General features: G+C 40.3%; 1 protein-coding gene and 1 non-coding gene across 7 annotated transcripts in view; one reads left to right on the forward strand and one right to left on the reverse strand.

Moving 5' to 3' along the window:
- CDK5RAP1 (CDK5 regulatory subunit associated protein 1) overlaps positions 1-14548 on the forward strand; it is a 194064-nt gene that overhangs the window by 18210 nt on the left and 161306 nt on the right. For 5 of the 6 annotated variants that reach the window (XM_011280848.4, XR_006595238.1, XR_006595240.1 and 2 more), the window contains exons 9-12: positions 979-1076; positions 2524-2579; positions 4409-4539; positions 7215-7364. In XM_011280848.4, the coding sequence (XP_011279150.1) occupies positions 979-1076; positions 2524-2579; positions 4409-4539; positions 7215-7364 (435 nt within the window). Of the gene's footprint in view, positions 1-978; positions 1077-2523; positions 2580-4408; positions 4540-6563; positions 6641-7214; positions 7365-14548 lie in introns of all 6 variants that reach the window. The other variant, XR_006595241.1, reaches the window with a different exon arrangement.
- Positions 12131-12267, reverse strand: LOC111559968. Its single transcript, XR_002741428.1, has one exon. It is a non-coding gene; the product is annotated as a small nucleolar RNA SNORA42/SNORA80 family (small nucleolar RNA).

Here is a 14548-nt window from a genome sequence, read left to right on the forward strand (position 1 = left end):
AAAAATTAAAAAACTTTTTTTTTTTAAAAAATAATGTTTATTTATTTTTGAGATACAGAGAGATAGAGCACAAGTCGGGGAGGGGCAGAGAGAGAGAGGGAGACACAGAATCCGAAATAGGCTCCAGGCTCTCAGCTGTCAGCACAGAGCCTGATGCGGGGCTCGAACTCAGGAACCACGAGTTCATGACCCGAGCCAGAGTCAGATGCCCGACTGACTGAGCCACCCGGCGGCGCCCCTTAAAGTTTTTTTTATTTGGTGAAACATCTGTCTTTTTGCCCATTGCTACTTTTTTCTCACTGGATTGTCTTCTTACTGAGTTGTAAAACTTTTTTTATGTATTCTTGATACAAATCCTTTGTCAATGTATTTTTTCAGTTAATTTTTCCTCGTTCCAGTTTCTTGATGGTGTCTTTTAAAGTAGCTAATTAGTTTGGAAGTTAGATGAAACAAATACCAGTTTTCCTTTCTTGTCCATGTCAGCCCATGGCTTGAATCTGACCTCTGCTTGCTTGCTTCACTTTTTGAAAGCGGAGATGCCATCAGGGGAAATGTCTGGGACAGACAACATGGCTTGAGCAAAAGTAAAGGATTTGGGTAATTCATGTGTTTGGTTTAATCAGCCTGTTAAGAGGGGCACCTGGGTGGCTTAGTTGGTTGACCATCTGACTTCAGCTCGTGTCATGATCTCACGGTTCGTGAGTTTGAGCCCTACGTTGGGCTCTGTGCTGACTGCTCAGAGCCTGGAGTCTGCTTTGGGTTCTGTGTCTCTGTCTCTCTTGGCCCCGCCACTGCTCACACTTTGTCTCTTTCTCCCTCAAAAATAACTAAATGTTAAAAAAAAAAGAAAGCATTAAAGTTCTTTAAAACAAAACGAAAAAAAAAGTCAGCCTATTAAGAAACAGTGGGGGTGGTATTCCTTTATGCAGGATTCTTTGGTGAGACTGTGATGACCTTTAATGTGTTCTGTTGGATCAGGTTCTGCAGCTGATTCATGAGAGAGACAACATCTGTAAACAGATCCACCTACCAGCCCAGAGTGGAAGCAGCCGTGTATTGGAGGCCATGCGGAGGGGGTCAGACTTGCTTGGGGGAGGGAGCATCCTGCACCTTTCCATGTTTTCTTAAGGACCACAGAGTGTCTAAGAACCAGCATAGTGTATAGCACATAGTAGCTGCTCAGTCAATATTTGTTGTATGAATAAACCCATGGACATTATAACCTGTTTCTATTTACTCCCTAAGTATAGACTAAGAACTGGATCACTCATTTGTTTAGCATGTTTTTTATTAAGTATTTACTGTGTGGCACACTCTTTGAGATATTAATCCTTTAGCTTTTAACATTAAAGTTTTTTAGGCCAGGGATGCCTGGGTGGCTCAGTCATTTAAGCTTCTGACTTAGGCTCAGGTCATGATCTCATGGTTCGTGAGTTTGAGCACCCCATCAGGGTCTGCACTGGTGGTTGGAGCCTGCTTGGGATTCTTTCTCTTCGTCTCTCTCTGCCCCTTCCCCACTTGCGTGTTCGCTCTCTCTCTCAAAATAAATAAATAAACTTAAAAAAAGTTTTTTTAAGTGTTAGAATTTAAACGCGTCTCTGGTTCACTTACTTTGGGACTAATACGTACTGTAGAGATAAGACTGAAAGGATAAGGTGACAAATGGCAGGCTGTGTGGAACTAGTGCTTTGCCTTGTTTTCCACATTGGCAGTTTTAGAGATCCTTTTTTTTTTTTTTTTTTTTTTTTAAGTTTATTTATTTTGAGAGAGTGAGTGCGTGCGCTCGGGCATGGGATGGACAAAAGGAGAGAGAGAGAGAGAGAGAGAGAGAGAGTGTGAGAGAGAGAGAGAGAATATCCCAAGCAGGCTCCCGGCTCCATGCTGTTAGTGCAGAGCCCCACACAGGGCTTGATATCATGAACTATGAGATCATGATCTGAACCCAAACCAAGAATCAGACACTTAACCAACTGAGCCACCCAGGTGCCTCTAGAGATCCTCTTAAATATTTAATCTGTCTTCACTTATTAAATCAAAGGCTATTGGGGCACCTAGGTGGCTCACTCAGTGAAGTGTCCAATTTCAGCTCAGGTCATGATCTCACGTTTTGTGGGTTCAAGCCCCACTTCAGGCTCTGTGCTGACAGCTCAGAGCCTGGAGCCTGTTTCAAATTCTGTGTCTTCCTCTCTTTCTGCCCCTCCCCTGCTCGCGCACGCGCGCGCTCTCTCTCTCTCTCTCTCTCTCAAAAATAAATAAACCTTAAAAATAAAAGGCTATTTATATTTTTAAAAAGGCTATTTAAAATAATGTATGTTCTTGAACTAAAGAATCATGGGCTCTAGATTAGGTTACACTACAGGATTAGCATCAAAAGGACTGTTCTGGATGCTTTAACCTACGCTTGTACTGTCCTATGTGGATAAGAAGTGATTATATGTGGTAATGCATAATGTTATCTTTTTACAGCATTCATTTAAAGAAGATTGGTTCATCTAAGCCTTTTCTTTTTGTTCCTTCTTGCAGATATTCAAGAGAAGCTTATGTGGAGTTAGTTCATCATATCAGAGAATCTATTCCAGGTACATTTAAGAAATGTATTCTGCTGAGCACATTACTGTACCAGTGACCACATTGCTTTTTTCAGATGCAGGCGATGCCTGTGGTACTACCTTAATGAAAAAAAGGGACTACCTTCTATACTTCCGTTCCTCCTCTTCATTTTTCTCTTTCTTTTATTTTACTCTTTTTTGGTTTTTTAATGGCTTGTCTTGCTAGATACACTCAAAGGTGTTAGCTTGTGGCCTCAATGCTAAAGAGATTTCTCTCCCTTTTTTAATTTATTTTTATTTTATTAAAATTTTTTTTTAAATGTTTATTTATTTTGGAGAGAGAGCGAGCAGGGGAGGGTCAGAGGGAGAGGGAGACAGAATCCCAAGCAGGCTCCAGGCTATCAGCACAAAGCCTGATGTGGGGCTTGAACCCACGAACTGTGAGATCATGACCTGAGCCTAAACCAAGAATCAGACACTTAACCAACTGAGCCACCCAGGCGCTCCTATTTGTTTATTTTGAGAGAGAGAGAGACCGTGTGCAAGCAGGGGAAGGAGAGAAAGAGAGACTCCCAAGCAAGGCTGCATACTGTCAGCACAGAGCCCAATGCGGGGCTCGATCTTACGAACCGTGAGATCACGACCTGAGCCGAAATCATGAGTCTGACGCCAACCAACTGAACCACCCAGATCTCCCAGAGATTTCTTTTCTACAGTATTTGTGTTTCTGAACATATGGGAGAGACCTTGTTCCTTCTTTGTTAGCTGGCAGGTATGGTCTACATTAGTTCTGATTTGGGGACAGTTGATAGCTTTAAAACTGTCCTTAGAGGTAATTCCTTTCCTATTATCATAACTTCTTTTTCTCTATTCCCTTCTAATAGAATTACTTTGTAGAAGTCTTTTAATTTAGATTTGGTTGACAATGTTTACATTTGTTTCCAAGTTTCTAATTATTGTTAACTTGTATTATGCATAAATACTTCTCATTTTGGAGGGGCAGGATAGCGTGGAGGCTTTCTGGGCTGCAGTTTCCTCATCTATCAAATAAAGTTAATAAGGGGTACCTGTCTGCCTCATTCGGTAGAGTAAGTGACTCTTGATCTTGGGGGTCTTGAATTCAAGCCTCATGTGTGGTGTGGAGTTTACTTAAAAAAAAAATAGAGTTGATAATATGTTATTGGATTGTTGGAATAATTAAATATATTAAATAGGAAAATATAGCACTTCGTACTGTTTAGTAACTAGTAGTTATTGTTTATATGGTCTTTAAAAAAAATTTTTTTTTTTTAAGTTTATTCATTTATTTTGAGAGAGAGACAGCGTGAGCAGGGGAGGGGAAGAGAGAGAGAGGCCCAAGCGGGCTCTGCACTGTCGGAGCCTGATGCAGGGCTCGAACTCACGAAACCGGGAGATTATGACCTGAACTGAAACGGAGAGTCAGACGCTTAACCGACTGAGCCACCCAGGTTCCCCTCTATGGTCTTAAATAAACTTTGTGTTAAACTAGCTTCAAAAGTATATGTTTATGTGAGATATTGCAAAGTTTTCACCATTAAAAGCAGGACCAGTTTGAAAATGTGGAGTTCCTGCTGTGTCCCTAAATCCAACATGTGAAGTAAAAATATCTTTTCTTGTGCTGAGGGGAATATAGACTGAGAAGCCAGGCTTTGCCATGGTAACATTGTAGTTAAGCAGGCCTTGCTCCATAGTGACTGTTCTGTCACTTGCATATGGACTGTCACTTTGTACTCCAAGGAAGGTGTACAATTGCAGTCTCTCTCTCTGTAACCCACAAGTGAAAGGCTTTTCTTGGACATAAGCTGCAGTGACATGTTGTCTTTTGTCATGTGTTGCAGGTGTGAGCCTCAGCAGCGATTTCATTGCTGGCTTTTGTGGTGAGACAGAGGAAGATCACCTCCAGACGGTGTCTTTGCTTCGGGAAGTTCAGTATAACATGGGCTTCCTCTTTGCCTACAGTATGAGACAGGTCAGCCCTGGGATGAGGGAGAAGCTACTTCTGTGCTGGCACTGACAGAATTCCTGACCGCTGTCTGGTTGATTGTAGACAACTGGGAAGAAAAGAAAGTGGCAGCAGAGCAGTCCTTGAGAAGCTACAAGGATCTTACCACTCATTCTTTTTTTTTTCTAGTCAGCCTATTTTATATAATTCAGCAACTTGAGATGAAAGTGGATCAGTTGTGACAATATTTGTCTTCATTAAAATATTTTAAATTATGTTTAGATCGTCTAGAATTTTAATATGAAGGGAGGGATGCCATTGTGGAGGGGGGATGCTGTTCTCTTTATAAGGGTAAAATAATTTCTCAACATGCAGAATGTTTTTGACTTACAGATGTGATTTGTCTTACAGATGCATTTTGTTGCCCTCCTAGCCATCCTCAGCTATTTTTAGTTTTCATTTTTGTAGGCCAAGTGAATCTACTGCTACCACTTTAGAGTTTTTCCTGTAACACAGATTTCCAGGAAAACAAAGCAGAAGGATATAAGGAAGGAATGGGAGAGTAATGTGTATTTCTTGCAGAGAGGGGATAGTTCCGTTCTGCTGCCATTTTCTTGATGGTAGGGATGAATTTCCATGGGTCATTCCTCATCCCTCCAGTCAGCTCAGGGTTGTCTTTCCTTGTGTTTGGGCTGGAGGCTGAGGAGGATGGCCAATCAGGAGGGCTGATTGATGAATGATGGAACTCATGATCTTCGCCACCACTGTCATTCAGCTGCCATCAGCCAACCTAATTCATGTCTTTTATTTTTTTTTAATTAAAAAAAATTTTTTTTTTTTAACGTTTATTTATTTTTGAGACAGAGACAGAGCATGAACGGGGCAGGGTCAGAGAGAGGGAGACACAGAATCCGAAACAGGCTCCAGGCTCTGAGCTGTCAGCACAGAGCCCGACGCGGGGCTTGAACTCACGGACCGCGAGATCATGACCTGAGCCAAAGTCGGCCGCCCAACCGACTGAGCCACCCAGGCGCCCCCTAATTCATGTCTTTTAAAGCCCACTGCCTAGTGTTCTGTAGGCAGTGTAAGTAGGCCATTGTATATATTTAGGTCTCTTACATAATTATTTCAGAGATGAAGCTTCAGAGTAGATGTTGGGTTCCATTTTGTTACTCTTCCATGGACATAAATATGTAAGACAAATTTTTTGTAATGCTAGAGTTGGGAAATGGGTTTTCATTGTGTGGTGGAAACATATCTTATGGGCATTGAATACGAGTGTTTACTTTGGGATCTAATTTCTAGGTTAGGATTAAGGTTATAAAGATTGAAATCGTCTAGTGGATGAGAGCAAGCACTCAAATTGTACCTTTCTCACTTAATAACTGTGTGATCTTGAGAAAGGTCCTTGGTCTTTTCACCTGTGAAATGAGAGTAGTGCTTGGTAATGGTAAATGCACAATAGGGGCAAGTTGTTGTTAATAAGACAAAATAGAGTAAACCCATTCGCCATTTTCCTCTGTGGATTTGGTAGTTGTCTCAAAGGCCAGTTGGTTTAAATGTCCTCACTTGGATGTATAGGTTTTCCTCTTATTCCATACTTTTATCTAGCTCAGTGGTTCTCCCAACTGTGTTATATAAGCTTGCGTACATAAAACCTTAAAAAATAGGTGTATACACACACATATACACACATGTATGCATGCCATGATTTTAAACAATTTAAAGGCTTTTCAAGGATAAATTTCCTTTTTTTTTATAGGTACTTTTTTTTTTTTTTGAAATTTATTTATTTATTTTGAGAAAGAGAAAGAGAACCAGTCAGGGAGGGGCAGAGAGAGAGGGAGACAGAGGGTCTGAAGCAGGCTCTGTGTTGTGAGATGATGACCTGAACTGAAGTTGGATGGTCAACTGACTGAGCCACCCAGGCGCCCCTAGGATAAATTTCCTTTTAAAAAATGTTTTGGACTAGGTAATATGAGCTCATTTTAAAAAATTCAAAAGCTCAAAATAGTATGTAATGAAAAGTTCTTGTTCTTCCTTCTTCCTAGGTTGCCTGGTTTTTCATTCCCTTCCCTGAAGGCCATCACTTAGGAATTTCTTCTATAAACTTCCAGAGATATTTCATGTATTTATAAACATATTTATATGTTGATCTGTACCTTATTTTTTTTAGGAGTATGTTTTGGAAAGTAATCATATCAATACATATGGAATTATCACAGTCTTTTTACAGTAGTGCAGTATTCTGTTGTGTGGATAAAGCATAATTCATTTACTAACAACCTATTGGTAAATGTTTAGGTTGCTTTGCATCTTGTGTCTTATCTATAAACAGTGCTGCTGAGTAACCGGGTACATGAGTTATTTAGTATATGTTACATTTGTCTAAAGCTTATATTTGTATCCTATAAATACATCAAGAACAATTTTGAGTCTACAATTTTCATGTGCTAAATTTAGAATTTAACCCTTACAAAAATGTGACTTTATTGCATAGTAAACTTCTTGTCTTAGAATGCTCTTAGAGCTAGAGAACCCTCCTGGTGTGGCTTGGGTTCTTGTACATATGTCTGTAACTTAGAAGTGGAATGAACCTGGTCCTCTGTACCTTAAGAATGGATTCAGTGGGGGGGGGGGGGGGGGGGGGAAAGGATTCTATGAGTCCTTGGTGACCTCCATCTCTCTTTTTATTTTTATAGAAAACCAGGGCATATCACAGGCTGAAAGATGATGTTCCAGAAGAGGTGAAATTAAGGCGTTTGGAGGAACTTATTACTGTCTTTCGAGAAGAAGCAACAAAAGCCAACATGGCTTCTGTGGGTTGTACCCAGCTAGTGCTGGTGGAGGGGGTAAGGTCATATGTATATACATATATATTTTTGTGTTTTGTTTTTTAAAGTTTATTTTTGAGAGAGAAAGAGAGAAAGAAAGAGTGCATGCAGGGGAGTGGCAGAGAGAGAGAGGGAGAGAGAATCCCAAGCAGGCTCCACGCTGTCAGTGCAGGGCCGGATGCTGAGCTTGAACCATGGCCTGAGCCCAGATCAAGAGGCACACCAATGTTTTTTGTGTTTTAAAACACAATATGTCTCCCTTTTATTTAGATCATCTTTGATTTATCAGAGTTTTTGTAATTTTCAGTGTACAGGTCCTATATGTATGTATTTTGTTAGATTTATACCTAAGTGTCTTTTTTTTTTTTTTAATCTATTTGCTCCAATAGCAAATAGTTGCTATTGTATTTTTAATTTCAGGTGTTCATTATATTGTACAGAAATAATTGAATTTTGTATGTTTATCTTGTATTCTGTGACCTTGCTGAACTCAATAGTTCTAGGAGTTGTTTTGGCAGTTTCTTTGGGATTTTCTACATAGGTAATCATGTTTTTATGTTTTTTTTTTCCTTCCTGATATTCCAAGATTCCTTCTTTTATCTTTTCCTGTCTGTTTAGACAGCTTTTAGACACTCTGGCAGCAGATTCTCTGTTTTTCTTCATCTTAGAATGTCTTGATTTTTCCTTCATTCTGTTTTTATTTATTTATTTATTTATTTATTTATTTTTGAGAGAGAGTGAGAGAGTGTGGGGGAGGGACAGAAAGAGAGAAGGGGACAGAAGATCCAAAGTGGGCTCTGTGCTAACAGTAAAGATGTGGGACTCAAACTCATGAACCATGAGATCATGACCCGAGCTGAAGTTGGCCACTTAACTGACTGAGCCACCCGGGCACCTCTCTCCTTCATTCTTAAAAGATATTTTTGTGCTTAGCAGCAGAAAGATTAAGGAAAAGTATGTCTGCTCCATCTTTCTGGAAGCAGTATCATATGTATGTTTTCAGAATCAGTTTGTCTGTAATCCTTTTTTAATTTTTTAAAATGTTTATCTATTTTGAGAGAGAGAGTGTGTGTGCATGCATGCATGTGAGTGGGGAAAGGGCAGAGAGAGAGAGGGAGGGAGAGAATCCCAAGCAGGCTCTGCACGGTCAGCACAGAGCCTGATGAGGGGCTCAGTCTTAGAAACCATGAGAGCATGACTTGAGCTGAAATCAAGAGTCAGACGCTTAAGCAACTGAACTATCCAGGTGCCCCAAGATCTTATTTATTTATTTATTTTTTAAGTAATCTCTACACCCAACGTGGGGCTCACCCACAACCCTGAGATCAAAAAGTTGTGTGCTCTACCAACAGAGCCAGCCAGGCTTTTTTAAAAATCACATTTTTTAAAATCACATTTTTTAAAATCACATTTTCTTAGAAGTGTACTGTATTTCAGAAAGTTTGGGGTTCCTATAGGCATCTGTGGTCAAGCTGGGGAACCTAACCGTCAGAGCACTAAACACATGGAATAAGGGGTAAGTTTGGGAGCTGACCTTTTATGAAGCTACATGCTGCAGCCATTGGAGAGGAAGGGAAGGAGAGAGATGGGCTCTTTCTGTGACTCCTAAGTCCTGGATTGAGAAGAGAGAGTCCTGTTTCATGCCTTAGGATATGGTAGCATCAAAGCCACCAATTACCTGGTATCTGTGTTTGTTAGGACTCTTTAGTAGTGAGTAACAGAAATTTCTTTAAGCCATTCAGCCTAAGCCAAAAAGAAATCTTCTTTTGTATAAGACTTCAGGGGTGTCTTGTGGAGCCCAAGGGCAGGAATACTGTAGGTGTCTAGAAAGGACTGTACCCAGTCTGGGAAGCCCTTCCGGCTTTCTTGGCTACTTAGAGCAGCTTTTCCTGCTTCCTCATCTTTGTTGCAGAGTGAGTACAGCAGCTGTGTAGTTCCTATGTTTACATGTTACGGTTCTCGTTATTCATGGGTCACAGTTGTGTCTCTCAGCCCCAGCTCAGATTTCCAGGACGGGTACTTGGTCAGCTCATCTTGGGCTACGGGATCTTCCTGTGGTCTAGACCAGCAGTTGGCTGATTGGTGATGCTGAGCTAGTGTAATACCCCAAAAGGTTTTTGCCTCACTAAATACCTTGTGATTTAGGGTGTCAGCTGTGATTCTGGAGATATGTACATGTCTATTAGCAGTCTACATTTTATCCAGTAAGAATTAGGTCTTGTTGTATTCCCAGCTCTCTTCACGGAGTCTGGCACAGAATAGCGTACTTATCTTTTGAATGAATGAATAAGTACTCAAAGTTTACTATTCTGTGTCCCTGACTTCATTAGCCTTGCAGCAAACCTGTCCTAACTAAATAAATCAAAACAAGATTCTTTCTTATGCGTCCAGCATAAGCCATGACTTGGGGTTAGAGAATAAATGGATTTTTCAGGGCTAGCAGTTGGGAGTCTTTACTTTCTCTTAGAGGAGACTTTCTTTCCTCTAGTCCTGGCTGGTTTAAAACATCAGGTTGCTATCTCCAGAGTGGCAGAGAAGTTGATGATAACTCATGTCTACTGAGCATTTACTGTCTGCCAGGAACTGTGCACTTTATGTCGTTGGTACATTGAGTCCTACCACGGTTTTGGAGGTAGTGCTAATTATTAGTCCTTTTATGAGATGAAGAAACAGAGACTCAGAGAAGTGGAATAACTTTCTGAAGGTCATACAGCTTGTGTGGCAGAGCCAGAATTTGACTCAGGGCTATTTCGTTCCAGAACCTCTAAACAACAGCCTTCCCCTTTTTTAATTATGGGGAATTTAAAACATATATGGGTATAGAGAGAACAGTATAATGAATGCCCACATACCCATTAACCAACCTCAGAACTGTCAATACAGTGTTAATTAATCATGGGTAATCTTTTTTCATCTTTACTGTCCCCATTGGATTGTTATTTTCTTTTAAACCTTTTGCTTTTATTTATTTTTGTTTATTTACCTATTTGGACAGAGAAAGTGTGTGTGAGCAGAGGAGGGGCAGAGACAGAGGGAGAGAGAGAGAATTTAGCCACCCAGGTGCACTGATTTTTTTTTTTTAAGTTTATTTATTTATTTACTTAGAGAGACAGAGAGCCCAACCATGAGTTGGGGAAGGGCAGAGAGAGAGGGAGTGAGAGAATCCCCAAGCAGGCTCTGTGCTGTTGGTGCAGAGCCTGACGTGGGGCTTGAACCCATGAACCATGAAATCACCACAATCAAGAGTCTGAGGTCTAACCAACTGAGCCACCCAGGTGCCCCCCCTTTCCCCAATTTGGATTGTTTTGAAGGAAGTACCTTATACTTATACATCATATTATACATTGTGTTTTGTCAGTAAATATTTCAGTATATATCTCTCTGAAAGAGAAGGACTCTAAGAACAAAAACCAACATTAGGCTATTATCATATCTGAAATAATCGATAATTTGTTAATATTGTCAGATATTTAGTCAGTGTTCCAATTTCCCTTTTTGTTTTATAAATGTTCTTTTATGGTTGGTTCAAATCATGGAATCATGCTGTCTTTTTAAAAATTTATTATAAAACAATCATAAGCTTACAGAAAAGTTGCAATAGAGTACCAAGAATTTTTTTTCCTTGACTCATTTGGGAGTTAGTTGCTGACCCGATGATGCCCTCACCTCCCCTCTAATACTGTAATATATATCTCTTTCTTATAAATAGGGACATTCTCCTACATAACTATAGTGCAACCACCAGATCAGGAAATTTACCTTGTTAGATTTCTGCGATCTAGTCCCCCCACCCTGTTTAAGTTTCTCCAGTTGTCACAGAACTGCCCTTTATAGGAAAAAGAGTTTGTTTGGTATCATATGTTGCATTAATTTCATGTCTGTCTGGTCTCCTTCAGTCTAGAAAAGTTCCTCAGTCTTTCTTTGACTTTCACAATCTTGACACTTGATGATTACAAGCCAGTTATTTATTTACTTAAGTTTTTAAATTTATTTTGAGAGAGAGAGCGAGAATGTGTGCGCTCACATGAGCAGAGGAGGGGCAGAGAGAGAGGGAGAGAGAGAGAATCCCAAGCAGGCTCTGTATTGTCAGCATGGAGCCCAATGTGGGGCCCAAACTCACGACTGTGACATGATGTCCTGAGCTGAAATCAAGAGTTTGACGCTTAACCCACTGAGGCACCCGGGTGCCCCTATAGGCCAGTTATTTTGTAGAATATTCCTTAATTTGAGTTTGTCTGAAGTTTCCCTGTGGTAAGATTGAGGTTATGTATTTTTAGGCCGGAATGTTAGAGAAATGTGTTCTTATTTGTCTCCTGGGTGGTGTACGGTTTTGCTGGTCTCATTGCTGGTGATGTTAATTTTAAGCATCCCGTTTTGAACGTTTTGTTAAGGTTGTGTCTGCTGGGCTTGTTGACTGTAAAGGTGCTCGTTTTCCTTTTGTAACTAGTAAGTGTTTTGTAGGGAGATAGTGGGAAATCTTTTTAAATCTTACCTGACTGCCATTTCCCTAAAGTAGTAATTAGTTAAGAACTAAACTCCTTCCTCTGTCTTTGGTTACTGAAGAATATAGCATGACGTTGGAGCTTGATTTTCTAAGAACAGATTACCTTTTGGATTGTCTCTGGCCAATTGTTTTAACCCCAGACAGGGCATCACCTAGCATGTATAACGTAAGACCCTTAAAATAATATATTCCTATCCTTTTTCCCCCTTTTGTGCTATCGTTGTCATAGATTTTTACTTCTGTGTCCCAAAACACGTTGATATTTTTGCTTTGAATAATCAACTGTAGAGCCCCCGTCAGTGTTCACAGCCCATCAGTCAGGAGGCAGGGCAGTGGTTCAGGGCTGCACACTTCTCTGGCATGGGTACGCTGTGAGAGGCCCACAGAGAAGGGCCCGCCATCAGTCCATCACCGAGTACAATACTCAGTTGCTTTAAAAAAAAAAAACTTTTTTATTTTTTTTATTTAAAAAAAAAAAAATTTTTTTTTTCAACGTTTATTTATTTTTGGGACAGAGAGAGACAGAGCATGAACGGGGGATGGGCAGAGAGAGAGGGAGACACAGAATCGGAAACAGGCTCCAGGCTCCGAGCCATCAGCCCAGAGCCTGACGCGGGGCTCGAACTCACGGACCGCGAGATCGTGACCTGGCTGAAGTCGGACGCTTAACCGACTGCGCCACCCAGGCGCCCCTAAAAAAAAAACTTTTTTAAAAACAAGAAAAAACTCTTTCCTGTGTCCCCACTTAATTATTGCTTCTGTCGTTCTGCATTCCTTGTGTACATTCAGGTTTCTGTCTGGTATCATTATCTTTATGCTTGACAGACTTCTTTGAACATTTCTTGTAACGCAGATCTTTTTGTGATGAATCCTCTCAGCTGTCGTTTGTCTGAAAAAAATGTCTTTTCACTTTAAAAAATATTTTTTCATTAGGTATGAAGTTTTAAGTTGATGTTTTAAAGGTATCATTCTGTTGTTTTCTGACTTACTTGGTTCTGACAAGAAGTTTGCAATCATCCTTATCTTTCTTCCTGTGTACATAAAATTCCTTTTTTCTCTGGCTGCTTTTTAAAGATATTTACTTTATCACTGTTTTTAGAAATTTGATGTGTCTTGGCATGGCTTTCTTTGTGTTTATCCCTTTGTGTTTTCTTTGGGATTTGTTGAGGCTTCTTAGTTTGTGAATTTATAATTTTCATCAAATTTGGAAAATTTTCATCTATTATCTTTCAGATATATATCTTTTTAAGTTTATTTATTTATTTATTTATTTATTTTTTTAAAATTTTTTGTTTTTCAACGTTTATTTATTTTTGGGACAGAGAAACAGAGCATGAACGGGGGAGGGGCAGAGAGAGAGGGAGACACAGAATCAGAAACAGGCTCCAGGCTCTGAGCCATCAGCCCAGAGCCCGACGCGGGGCTCGAACTCCCGGACCGCGAGATCGTGACCTGGCTGAAGTCGGACGCTTAACCGACTGCGCCACCCAGGCGCCCCTATTTATTTATTTTGAGAGGGGAGGGGGAGCAGAGAGAGAGAGGGAGAAAGAGAATCCCAAGCAGGCTCTGTGCTGTCAGGGCAGAGCCCGATGTGGGGCTCGATCCCACAGACCACGTGACCTGAGTCGAAACCAAGAGTCGAATGCTTAACCAGCTGAGCCACCCAGGTGCTCCTTCAGATATTTTTTCTGTACTCCTCCTGCTTCCTGCCACCCACCCCCACTGCTTCTCCTCTCCTTCCATGACTCCAGTTACATATATGGCCAACCACTTATAAAAAGGTTTTTCTGTAGGTCATTGAGGTGGTTCATTTTTTTCTGCTTTTTATACCTCTGTGCTTTGTTTTGGATAGTTTCTTTGGCTGTGTCTTCAGGTTCACTATTTTTTCCTTGGGCAGTGTGTAATCTATTACCTATTGAATTTTTAATTTTAGATATTATATTTTTGGTCTGTATAAGGTCCATTTGGTTCTTTCCAAATACCTTCTATTTGTCTCCTGTATTCTTATTTTCCTTTGAAACTTAATTTCCTTTGAATGTAATCATAAAAACTGGTTTATTATTTTTGTGATAATTCCATCATTGCTATCATTTCTTGGTCTGTTTCTTTTGATAAACTTTTCTCCTATTATAGGTAACATTTTTTGCTTCTGGGCATATCCACTGATTTTTGATGGGACATTTAACATCGTGATACTAATTTTTAAGGTCTGGATTTTGTGTTGGGCTTTGTTCTGATAGGTGATTTTGTTACCTGCAGTTCAGTTTGATCCTGTCAGGGCTCGATTTCAGGTTTTGTTAGGAAAGCTTTTTTACCCCAGGAATAGTTTAGCCTCATTGCTAAGGGGTGGCTTTCTGGAATTAGTACTGCATGTCCCAAGGAATCAATGAGGACTGCCATTAATTGTGATTGTGATAAGTTGTGATTCCCAGCCCTGCATGAGCTCTGGAAACACATCTGCTGACGGTTCCCCGGTTACTTTTTTTGCCTGACTTTGTGGAGTTTCACTGTGATAAACATTCAGCAAAGACTCAAGGGATCCCTGTGCATGTTTCTATAGCTCTTTTTCTGCTTAGCTCCCTCGTCTTTAGAACTTGCTCCACAATTCCTATCTATTGCAGGCTCCCTGAACTCTGATGTCTTTTTCCTAAATCCAGAGAGAGCCACTATGGTGTGCCTCAAGATCTTCCTGCCTGCT

This window comes from Felis catus, chromosome A3 (genome assembly GCF_018350175.1).
Source record: "Felis catus isolate Fca126 chromosome A3, F.catus_Fca126_mat1.0, whole genome shotgun sequence".
NCBI classification, from domain to species: Eukaryota; Metazoa; Chordata; class Mammalia; order Carnivora; family Felidae; genus Felis; species Felis catus.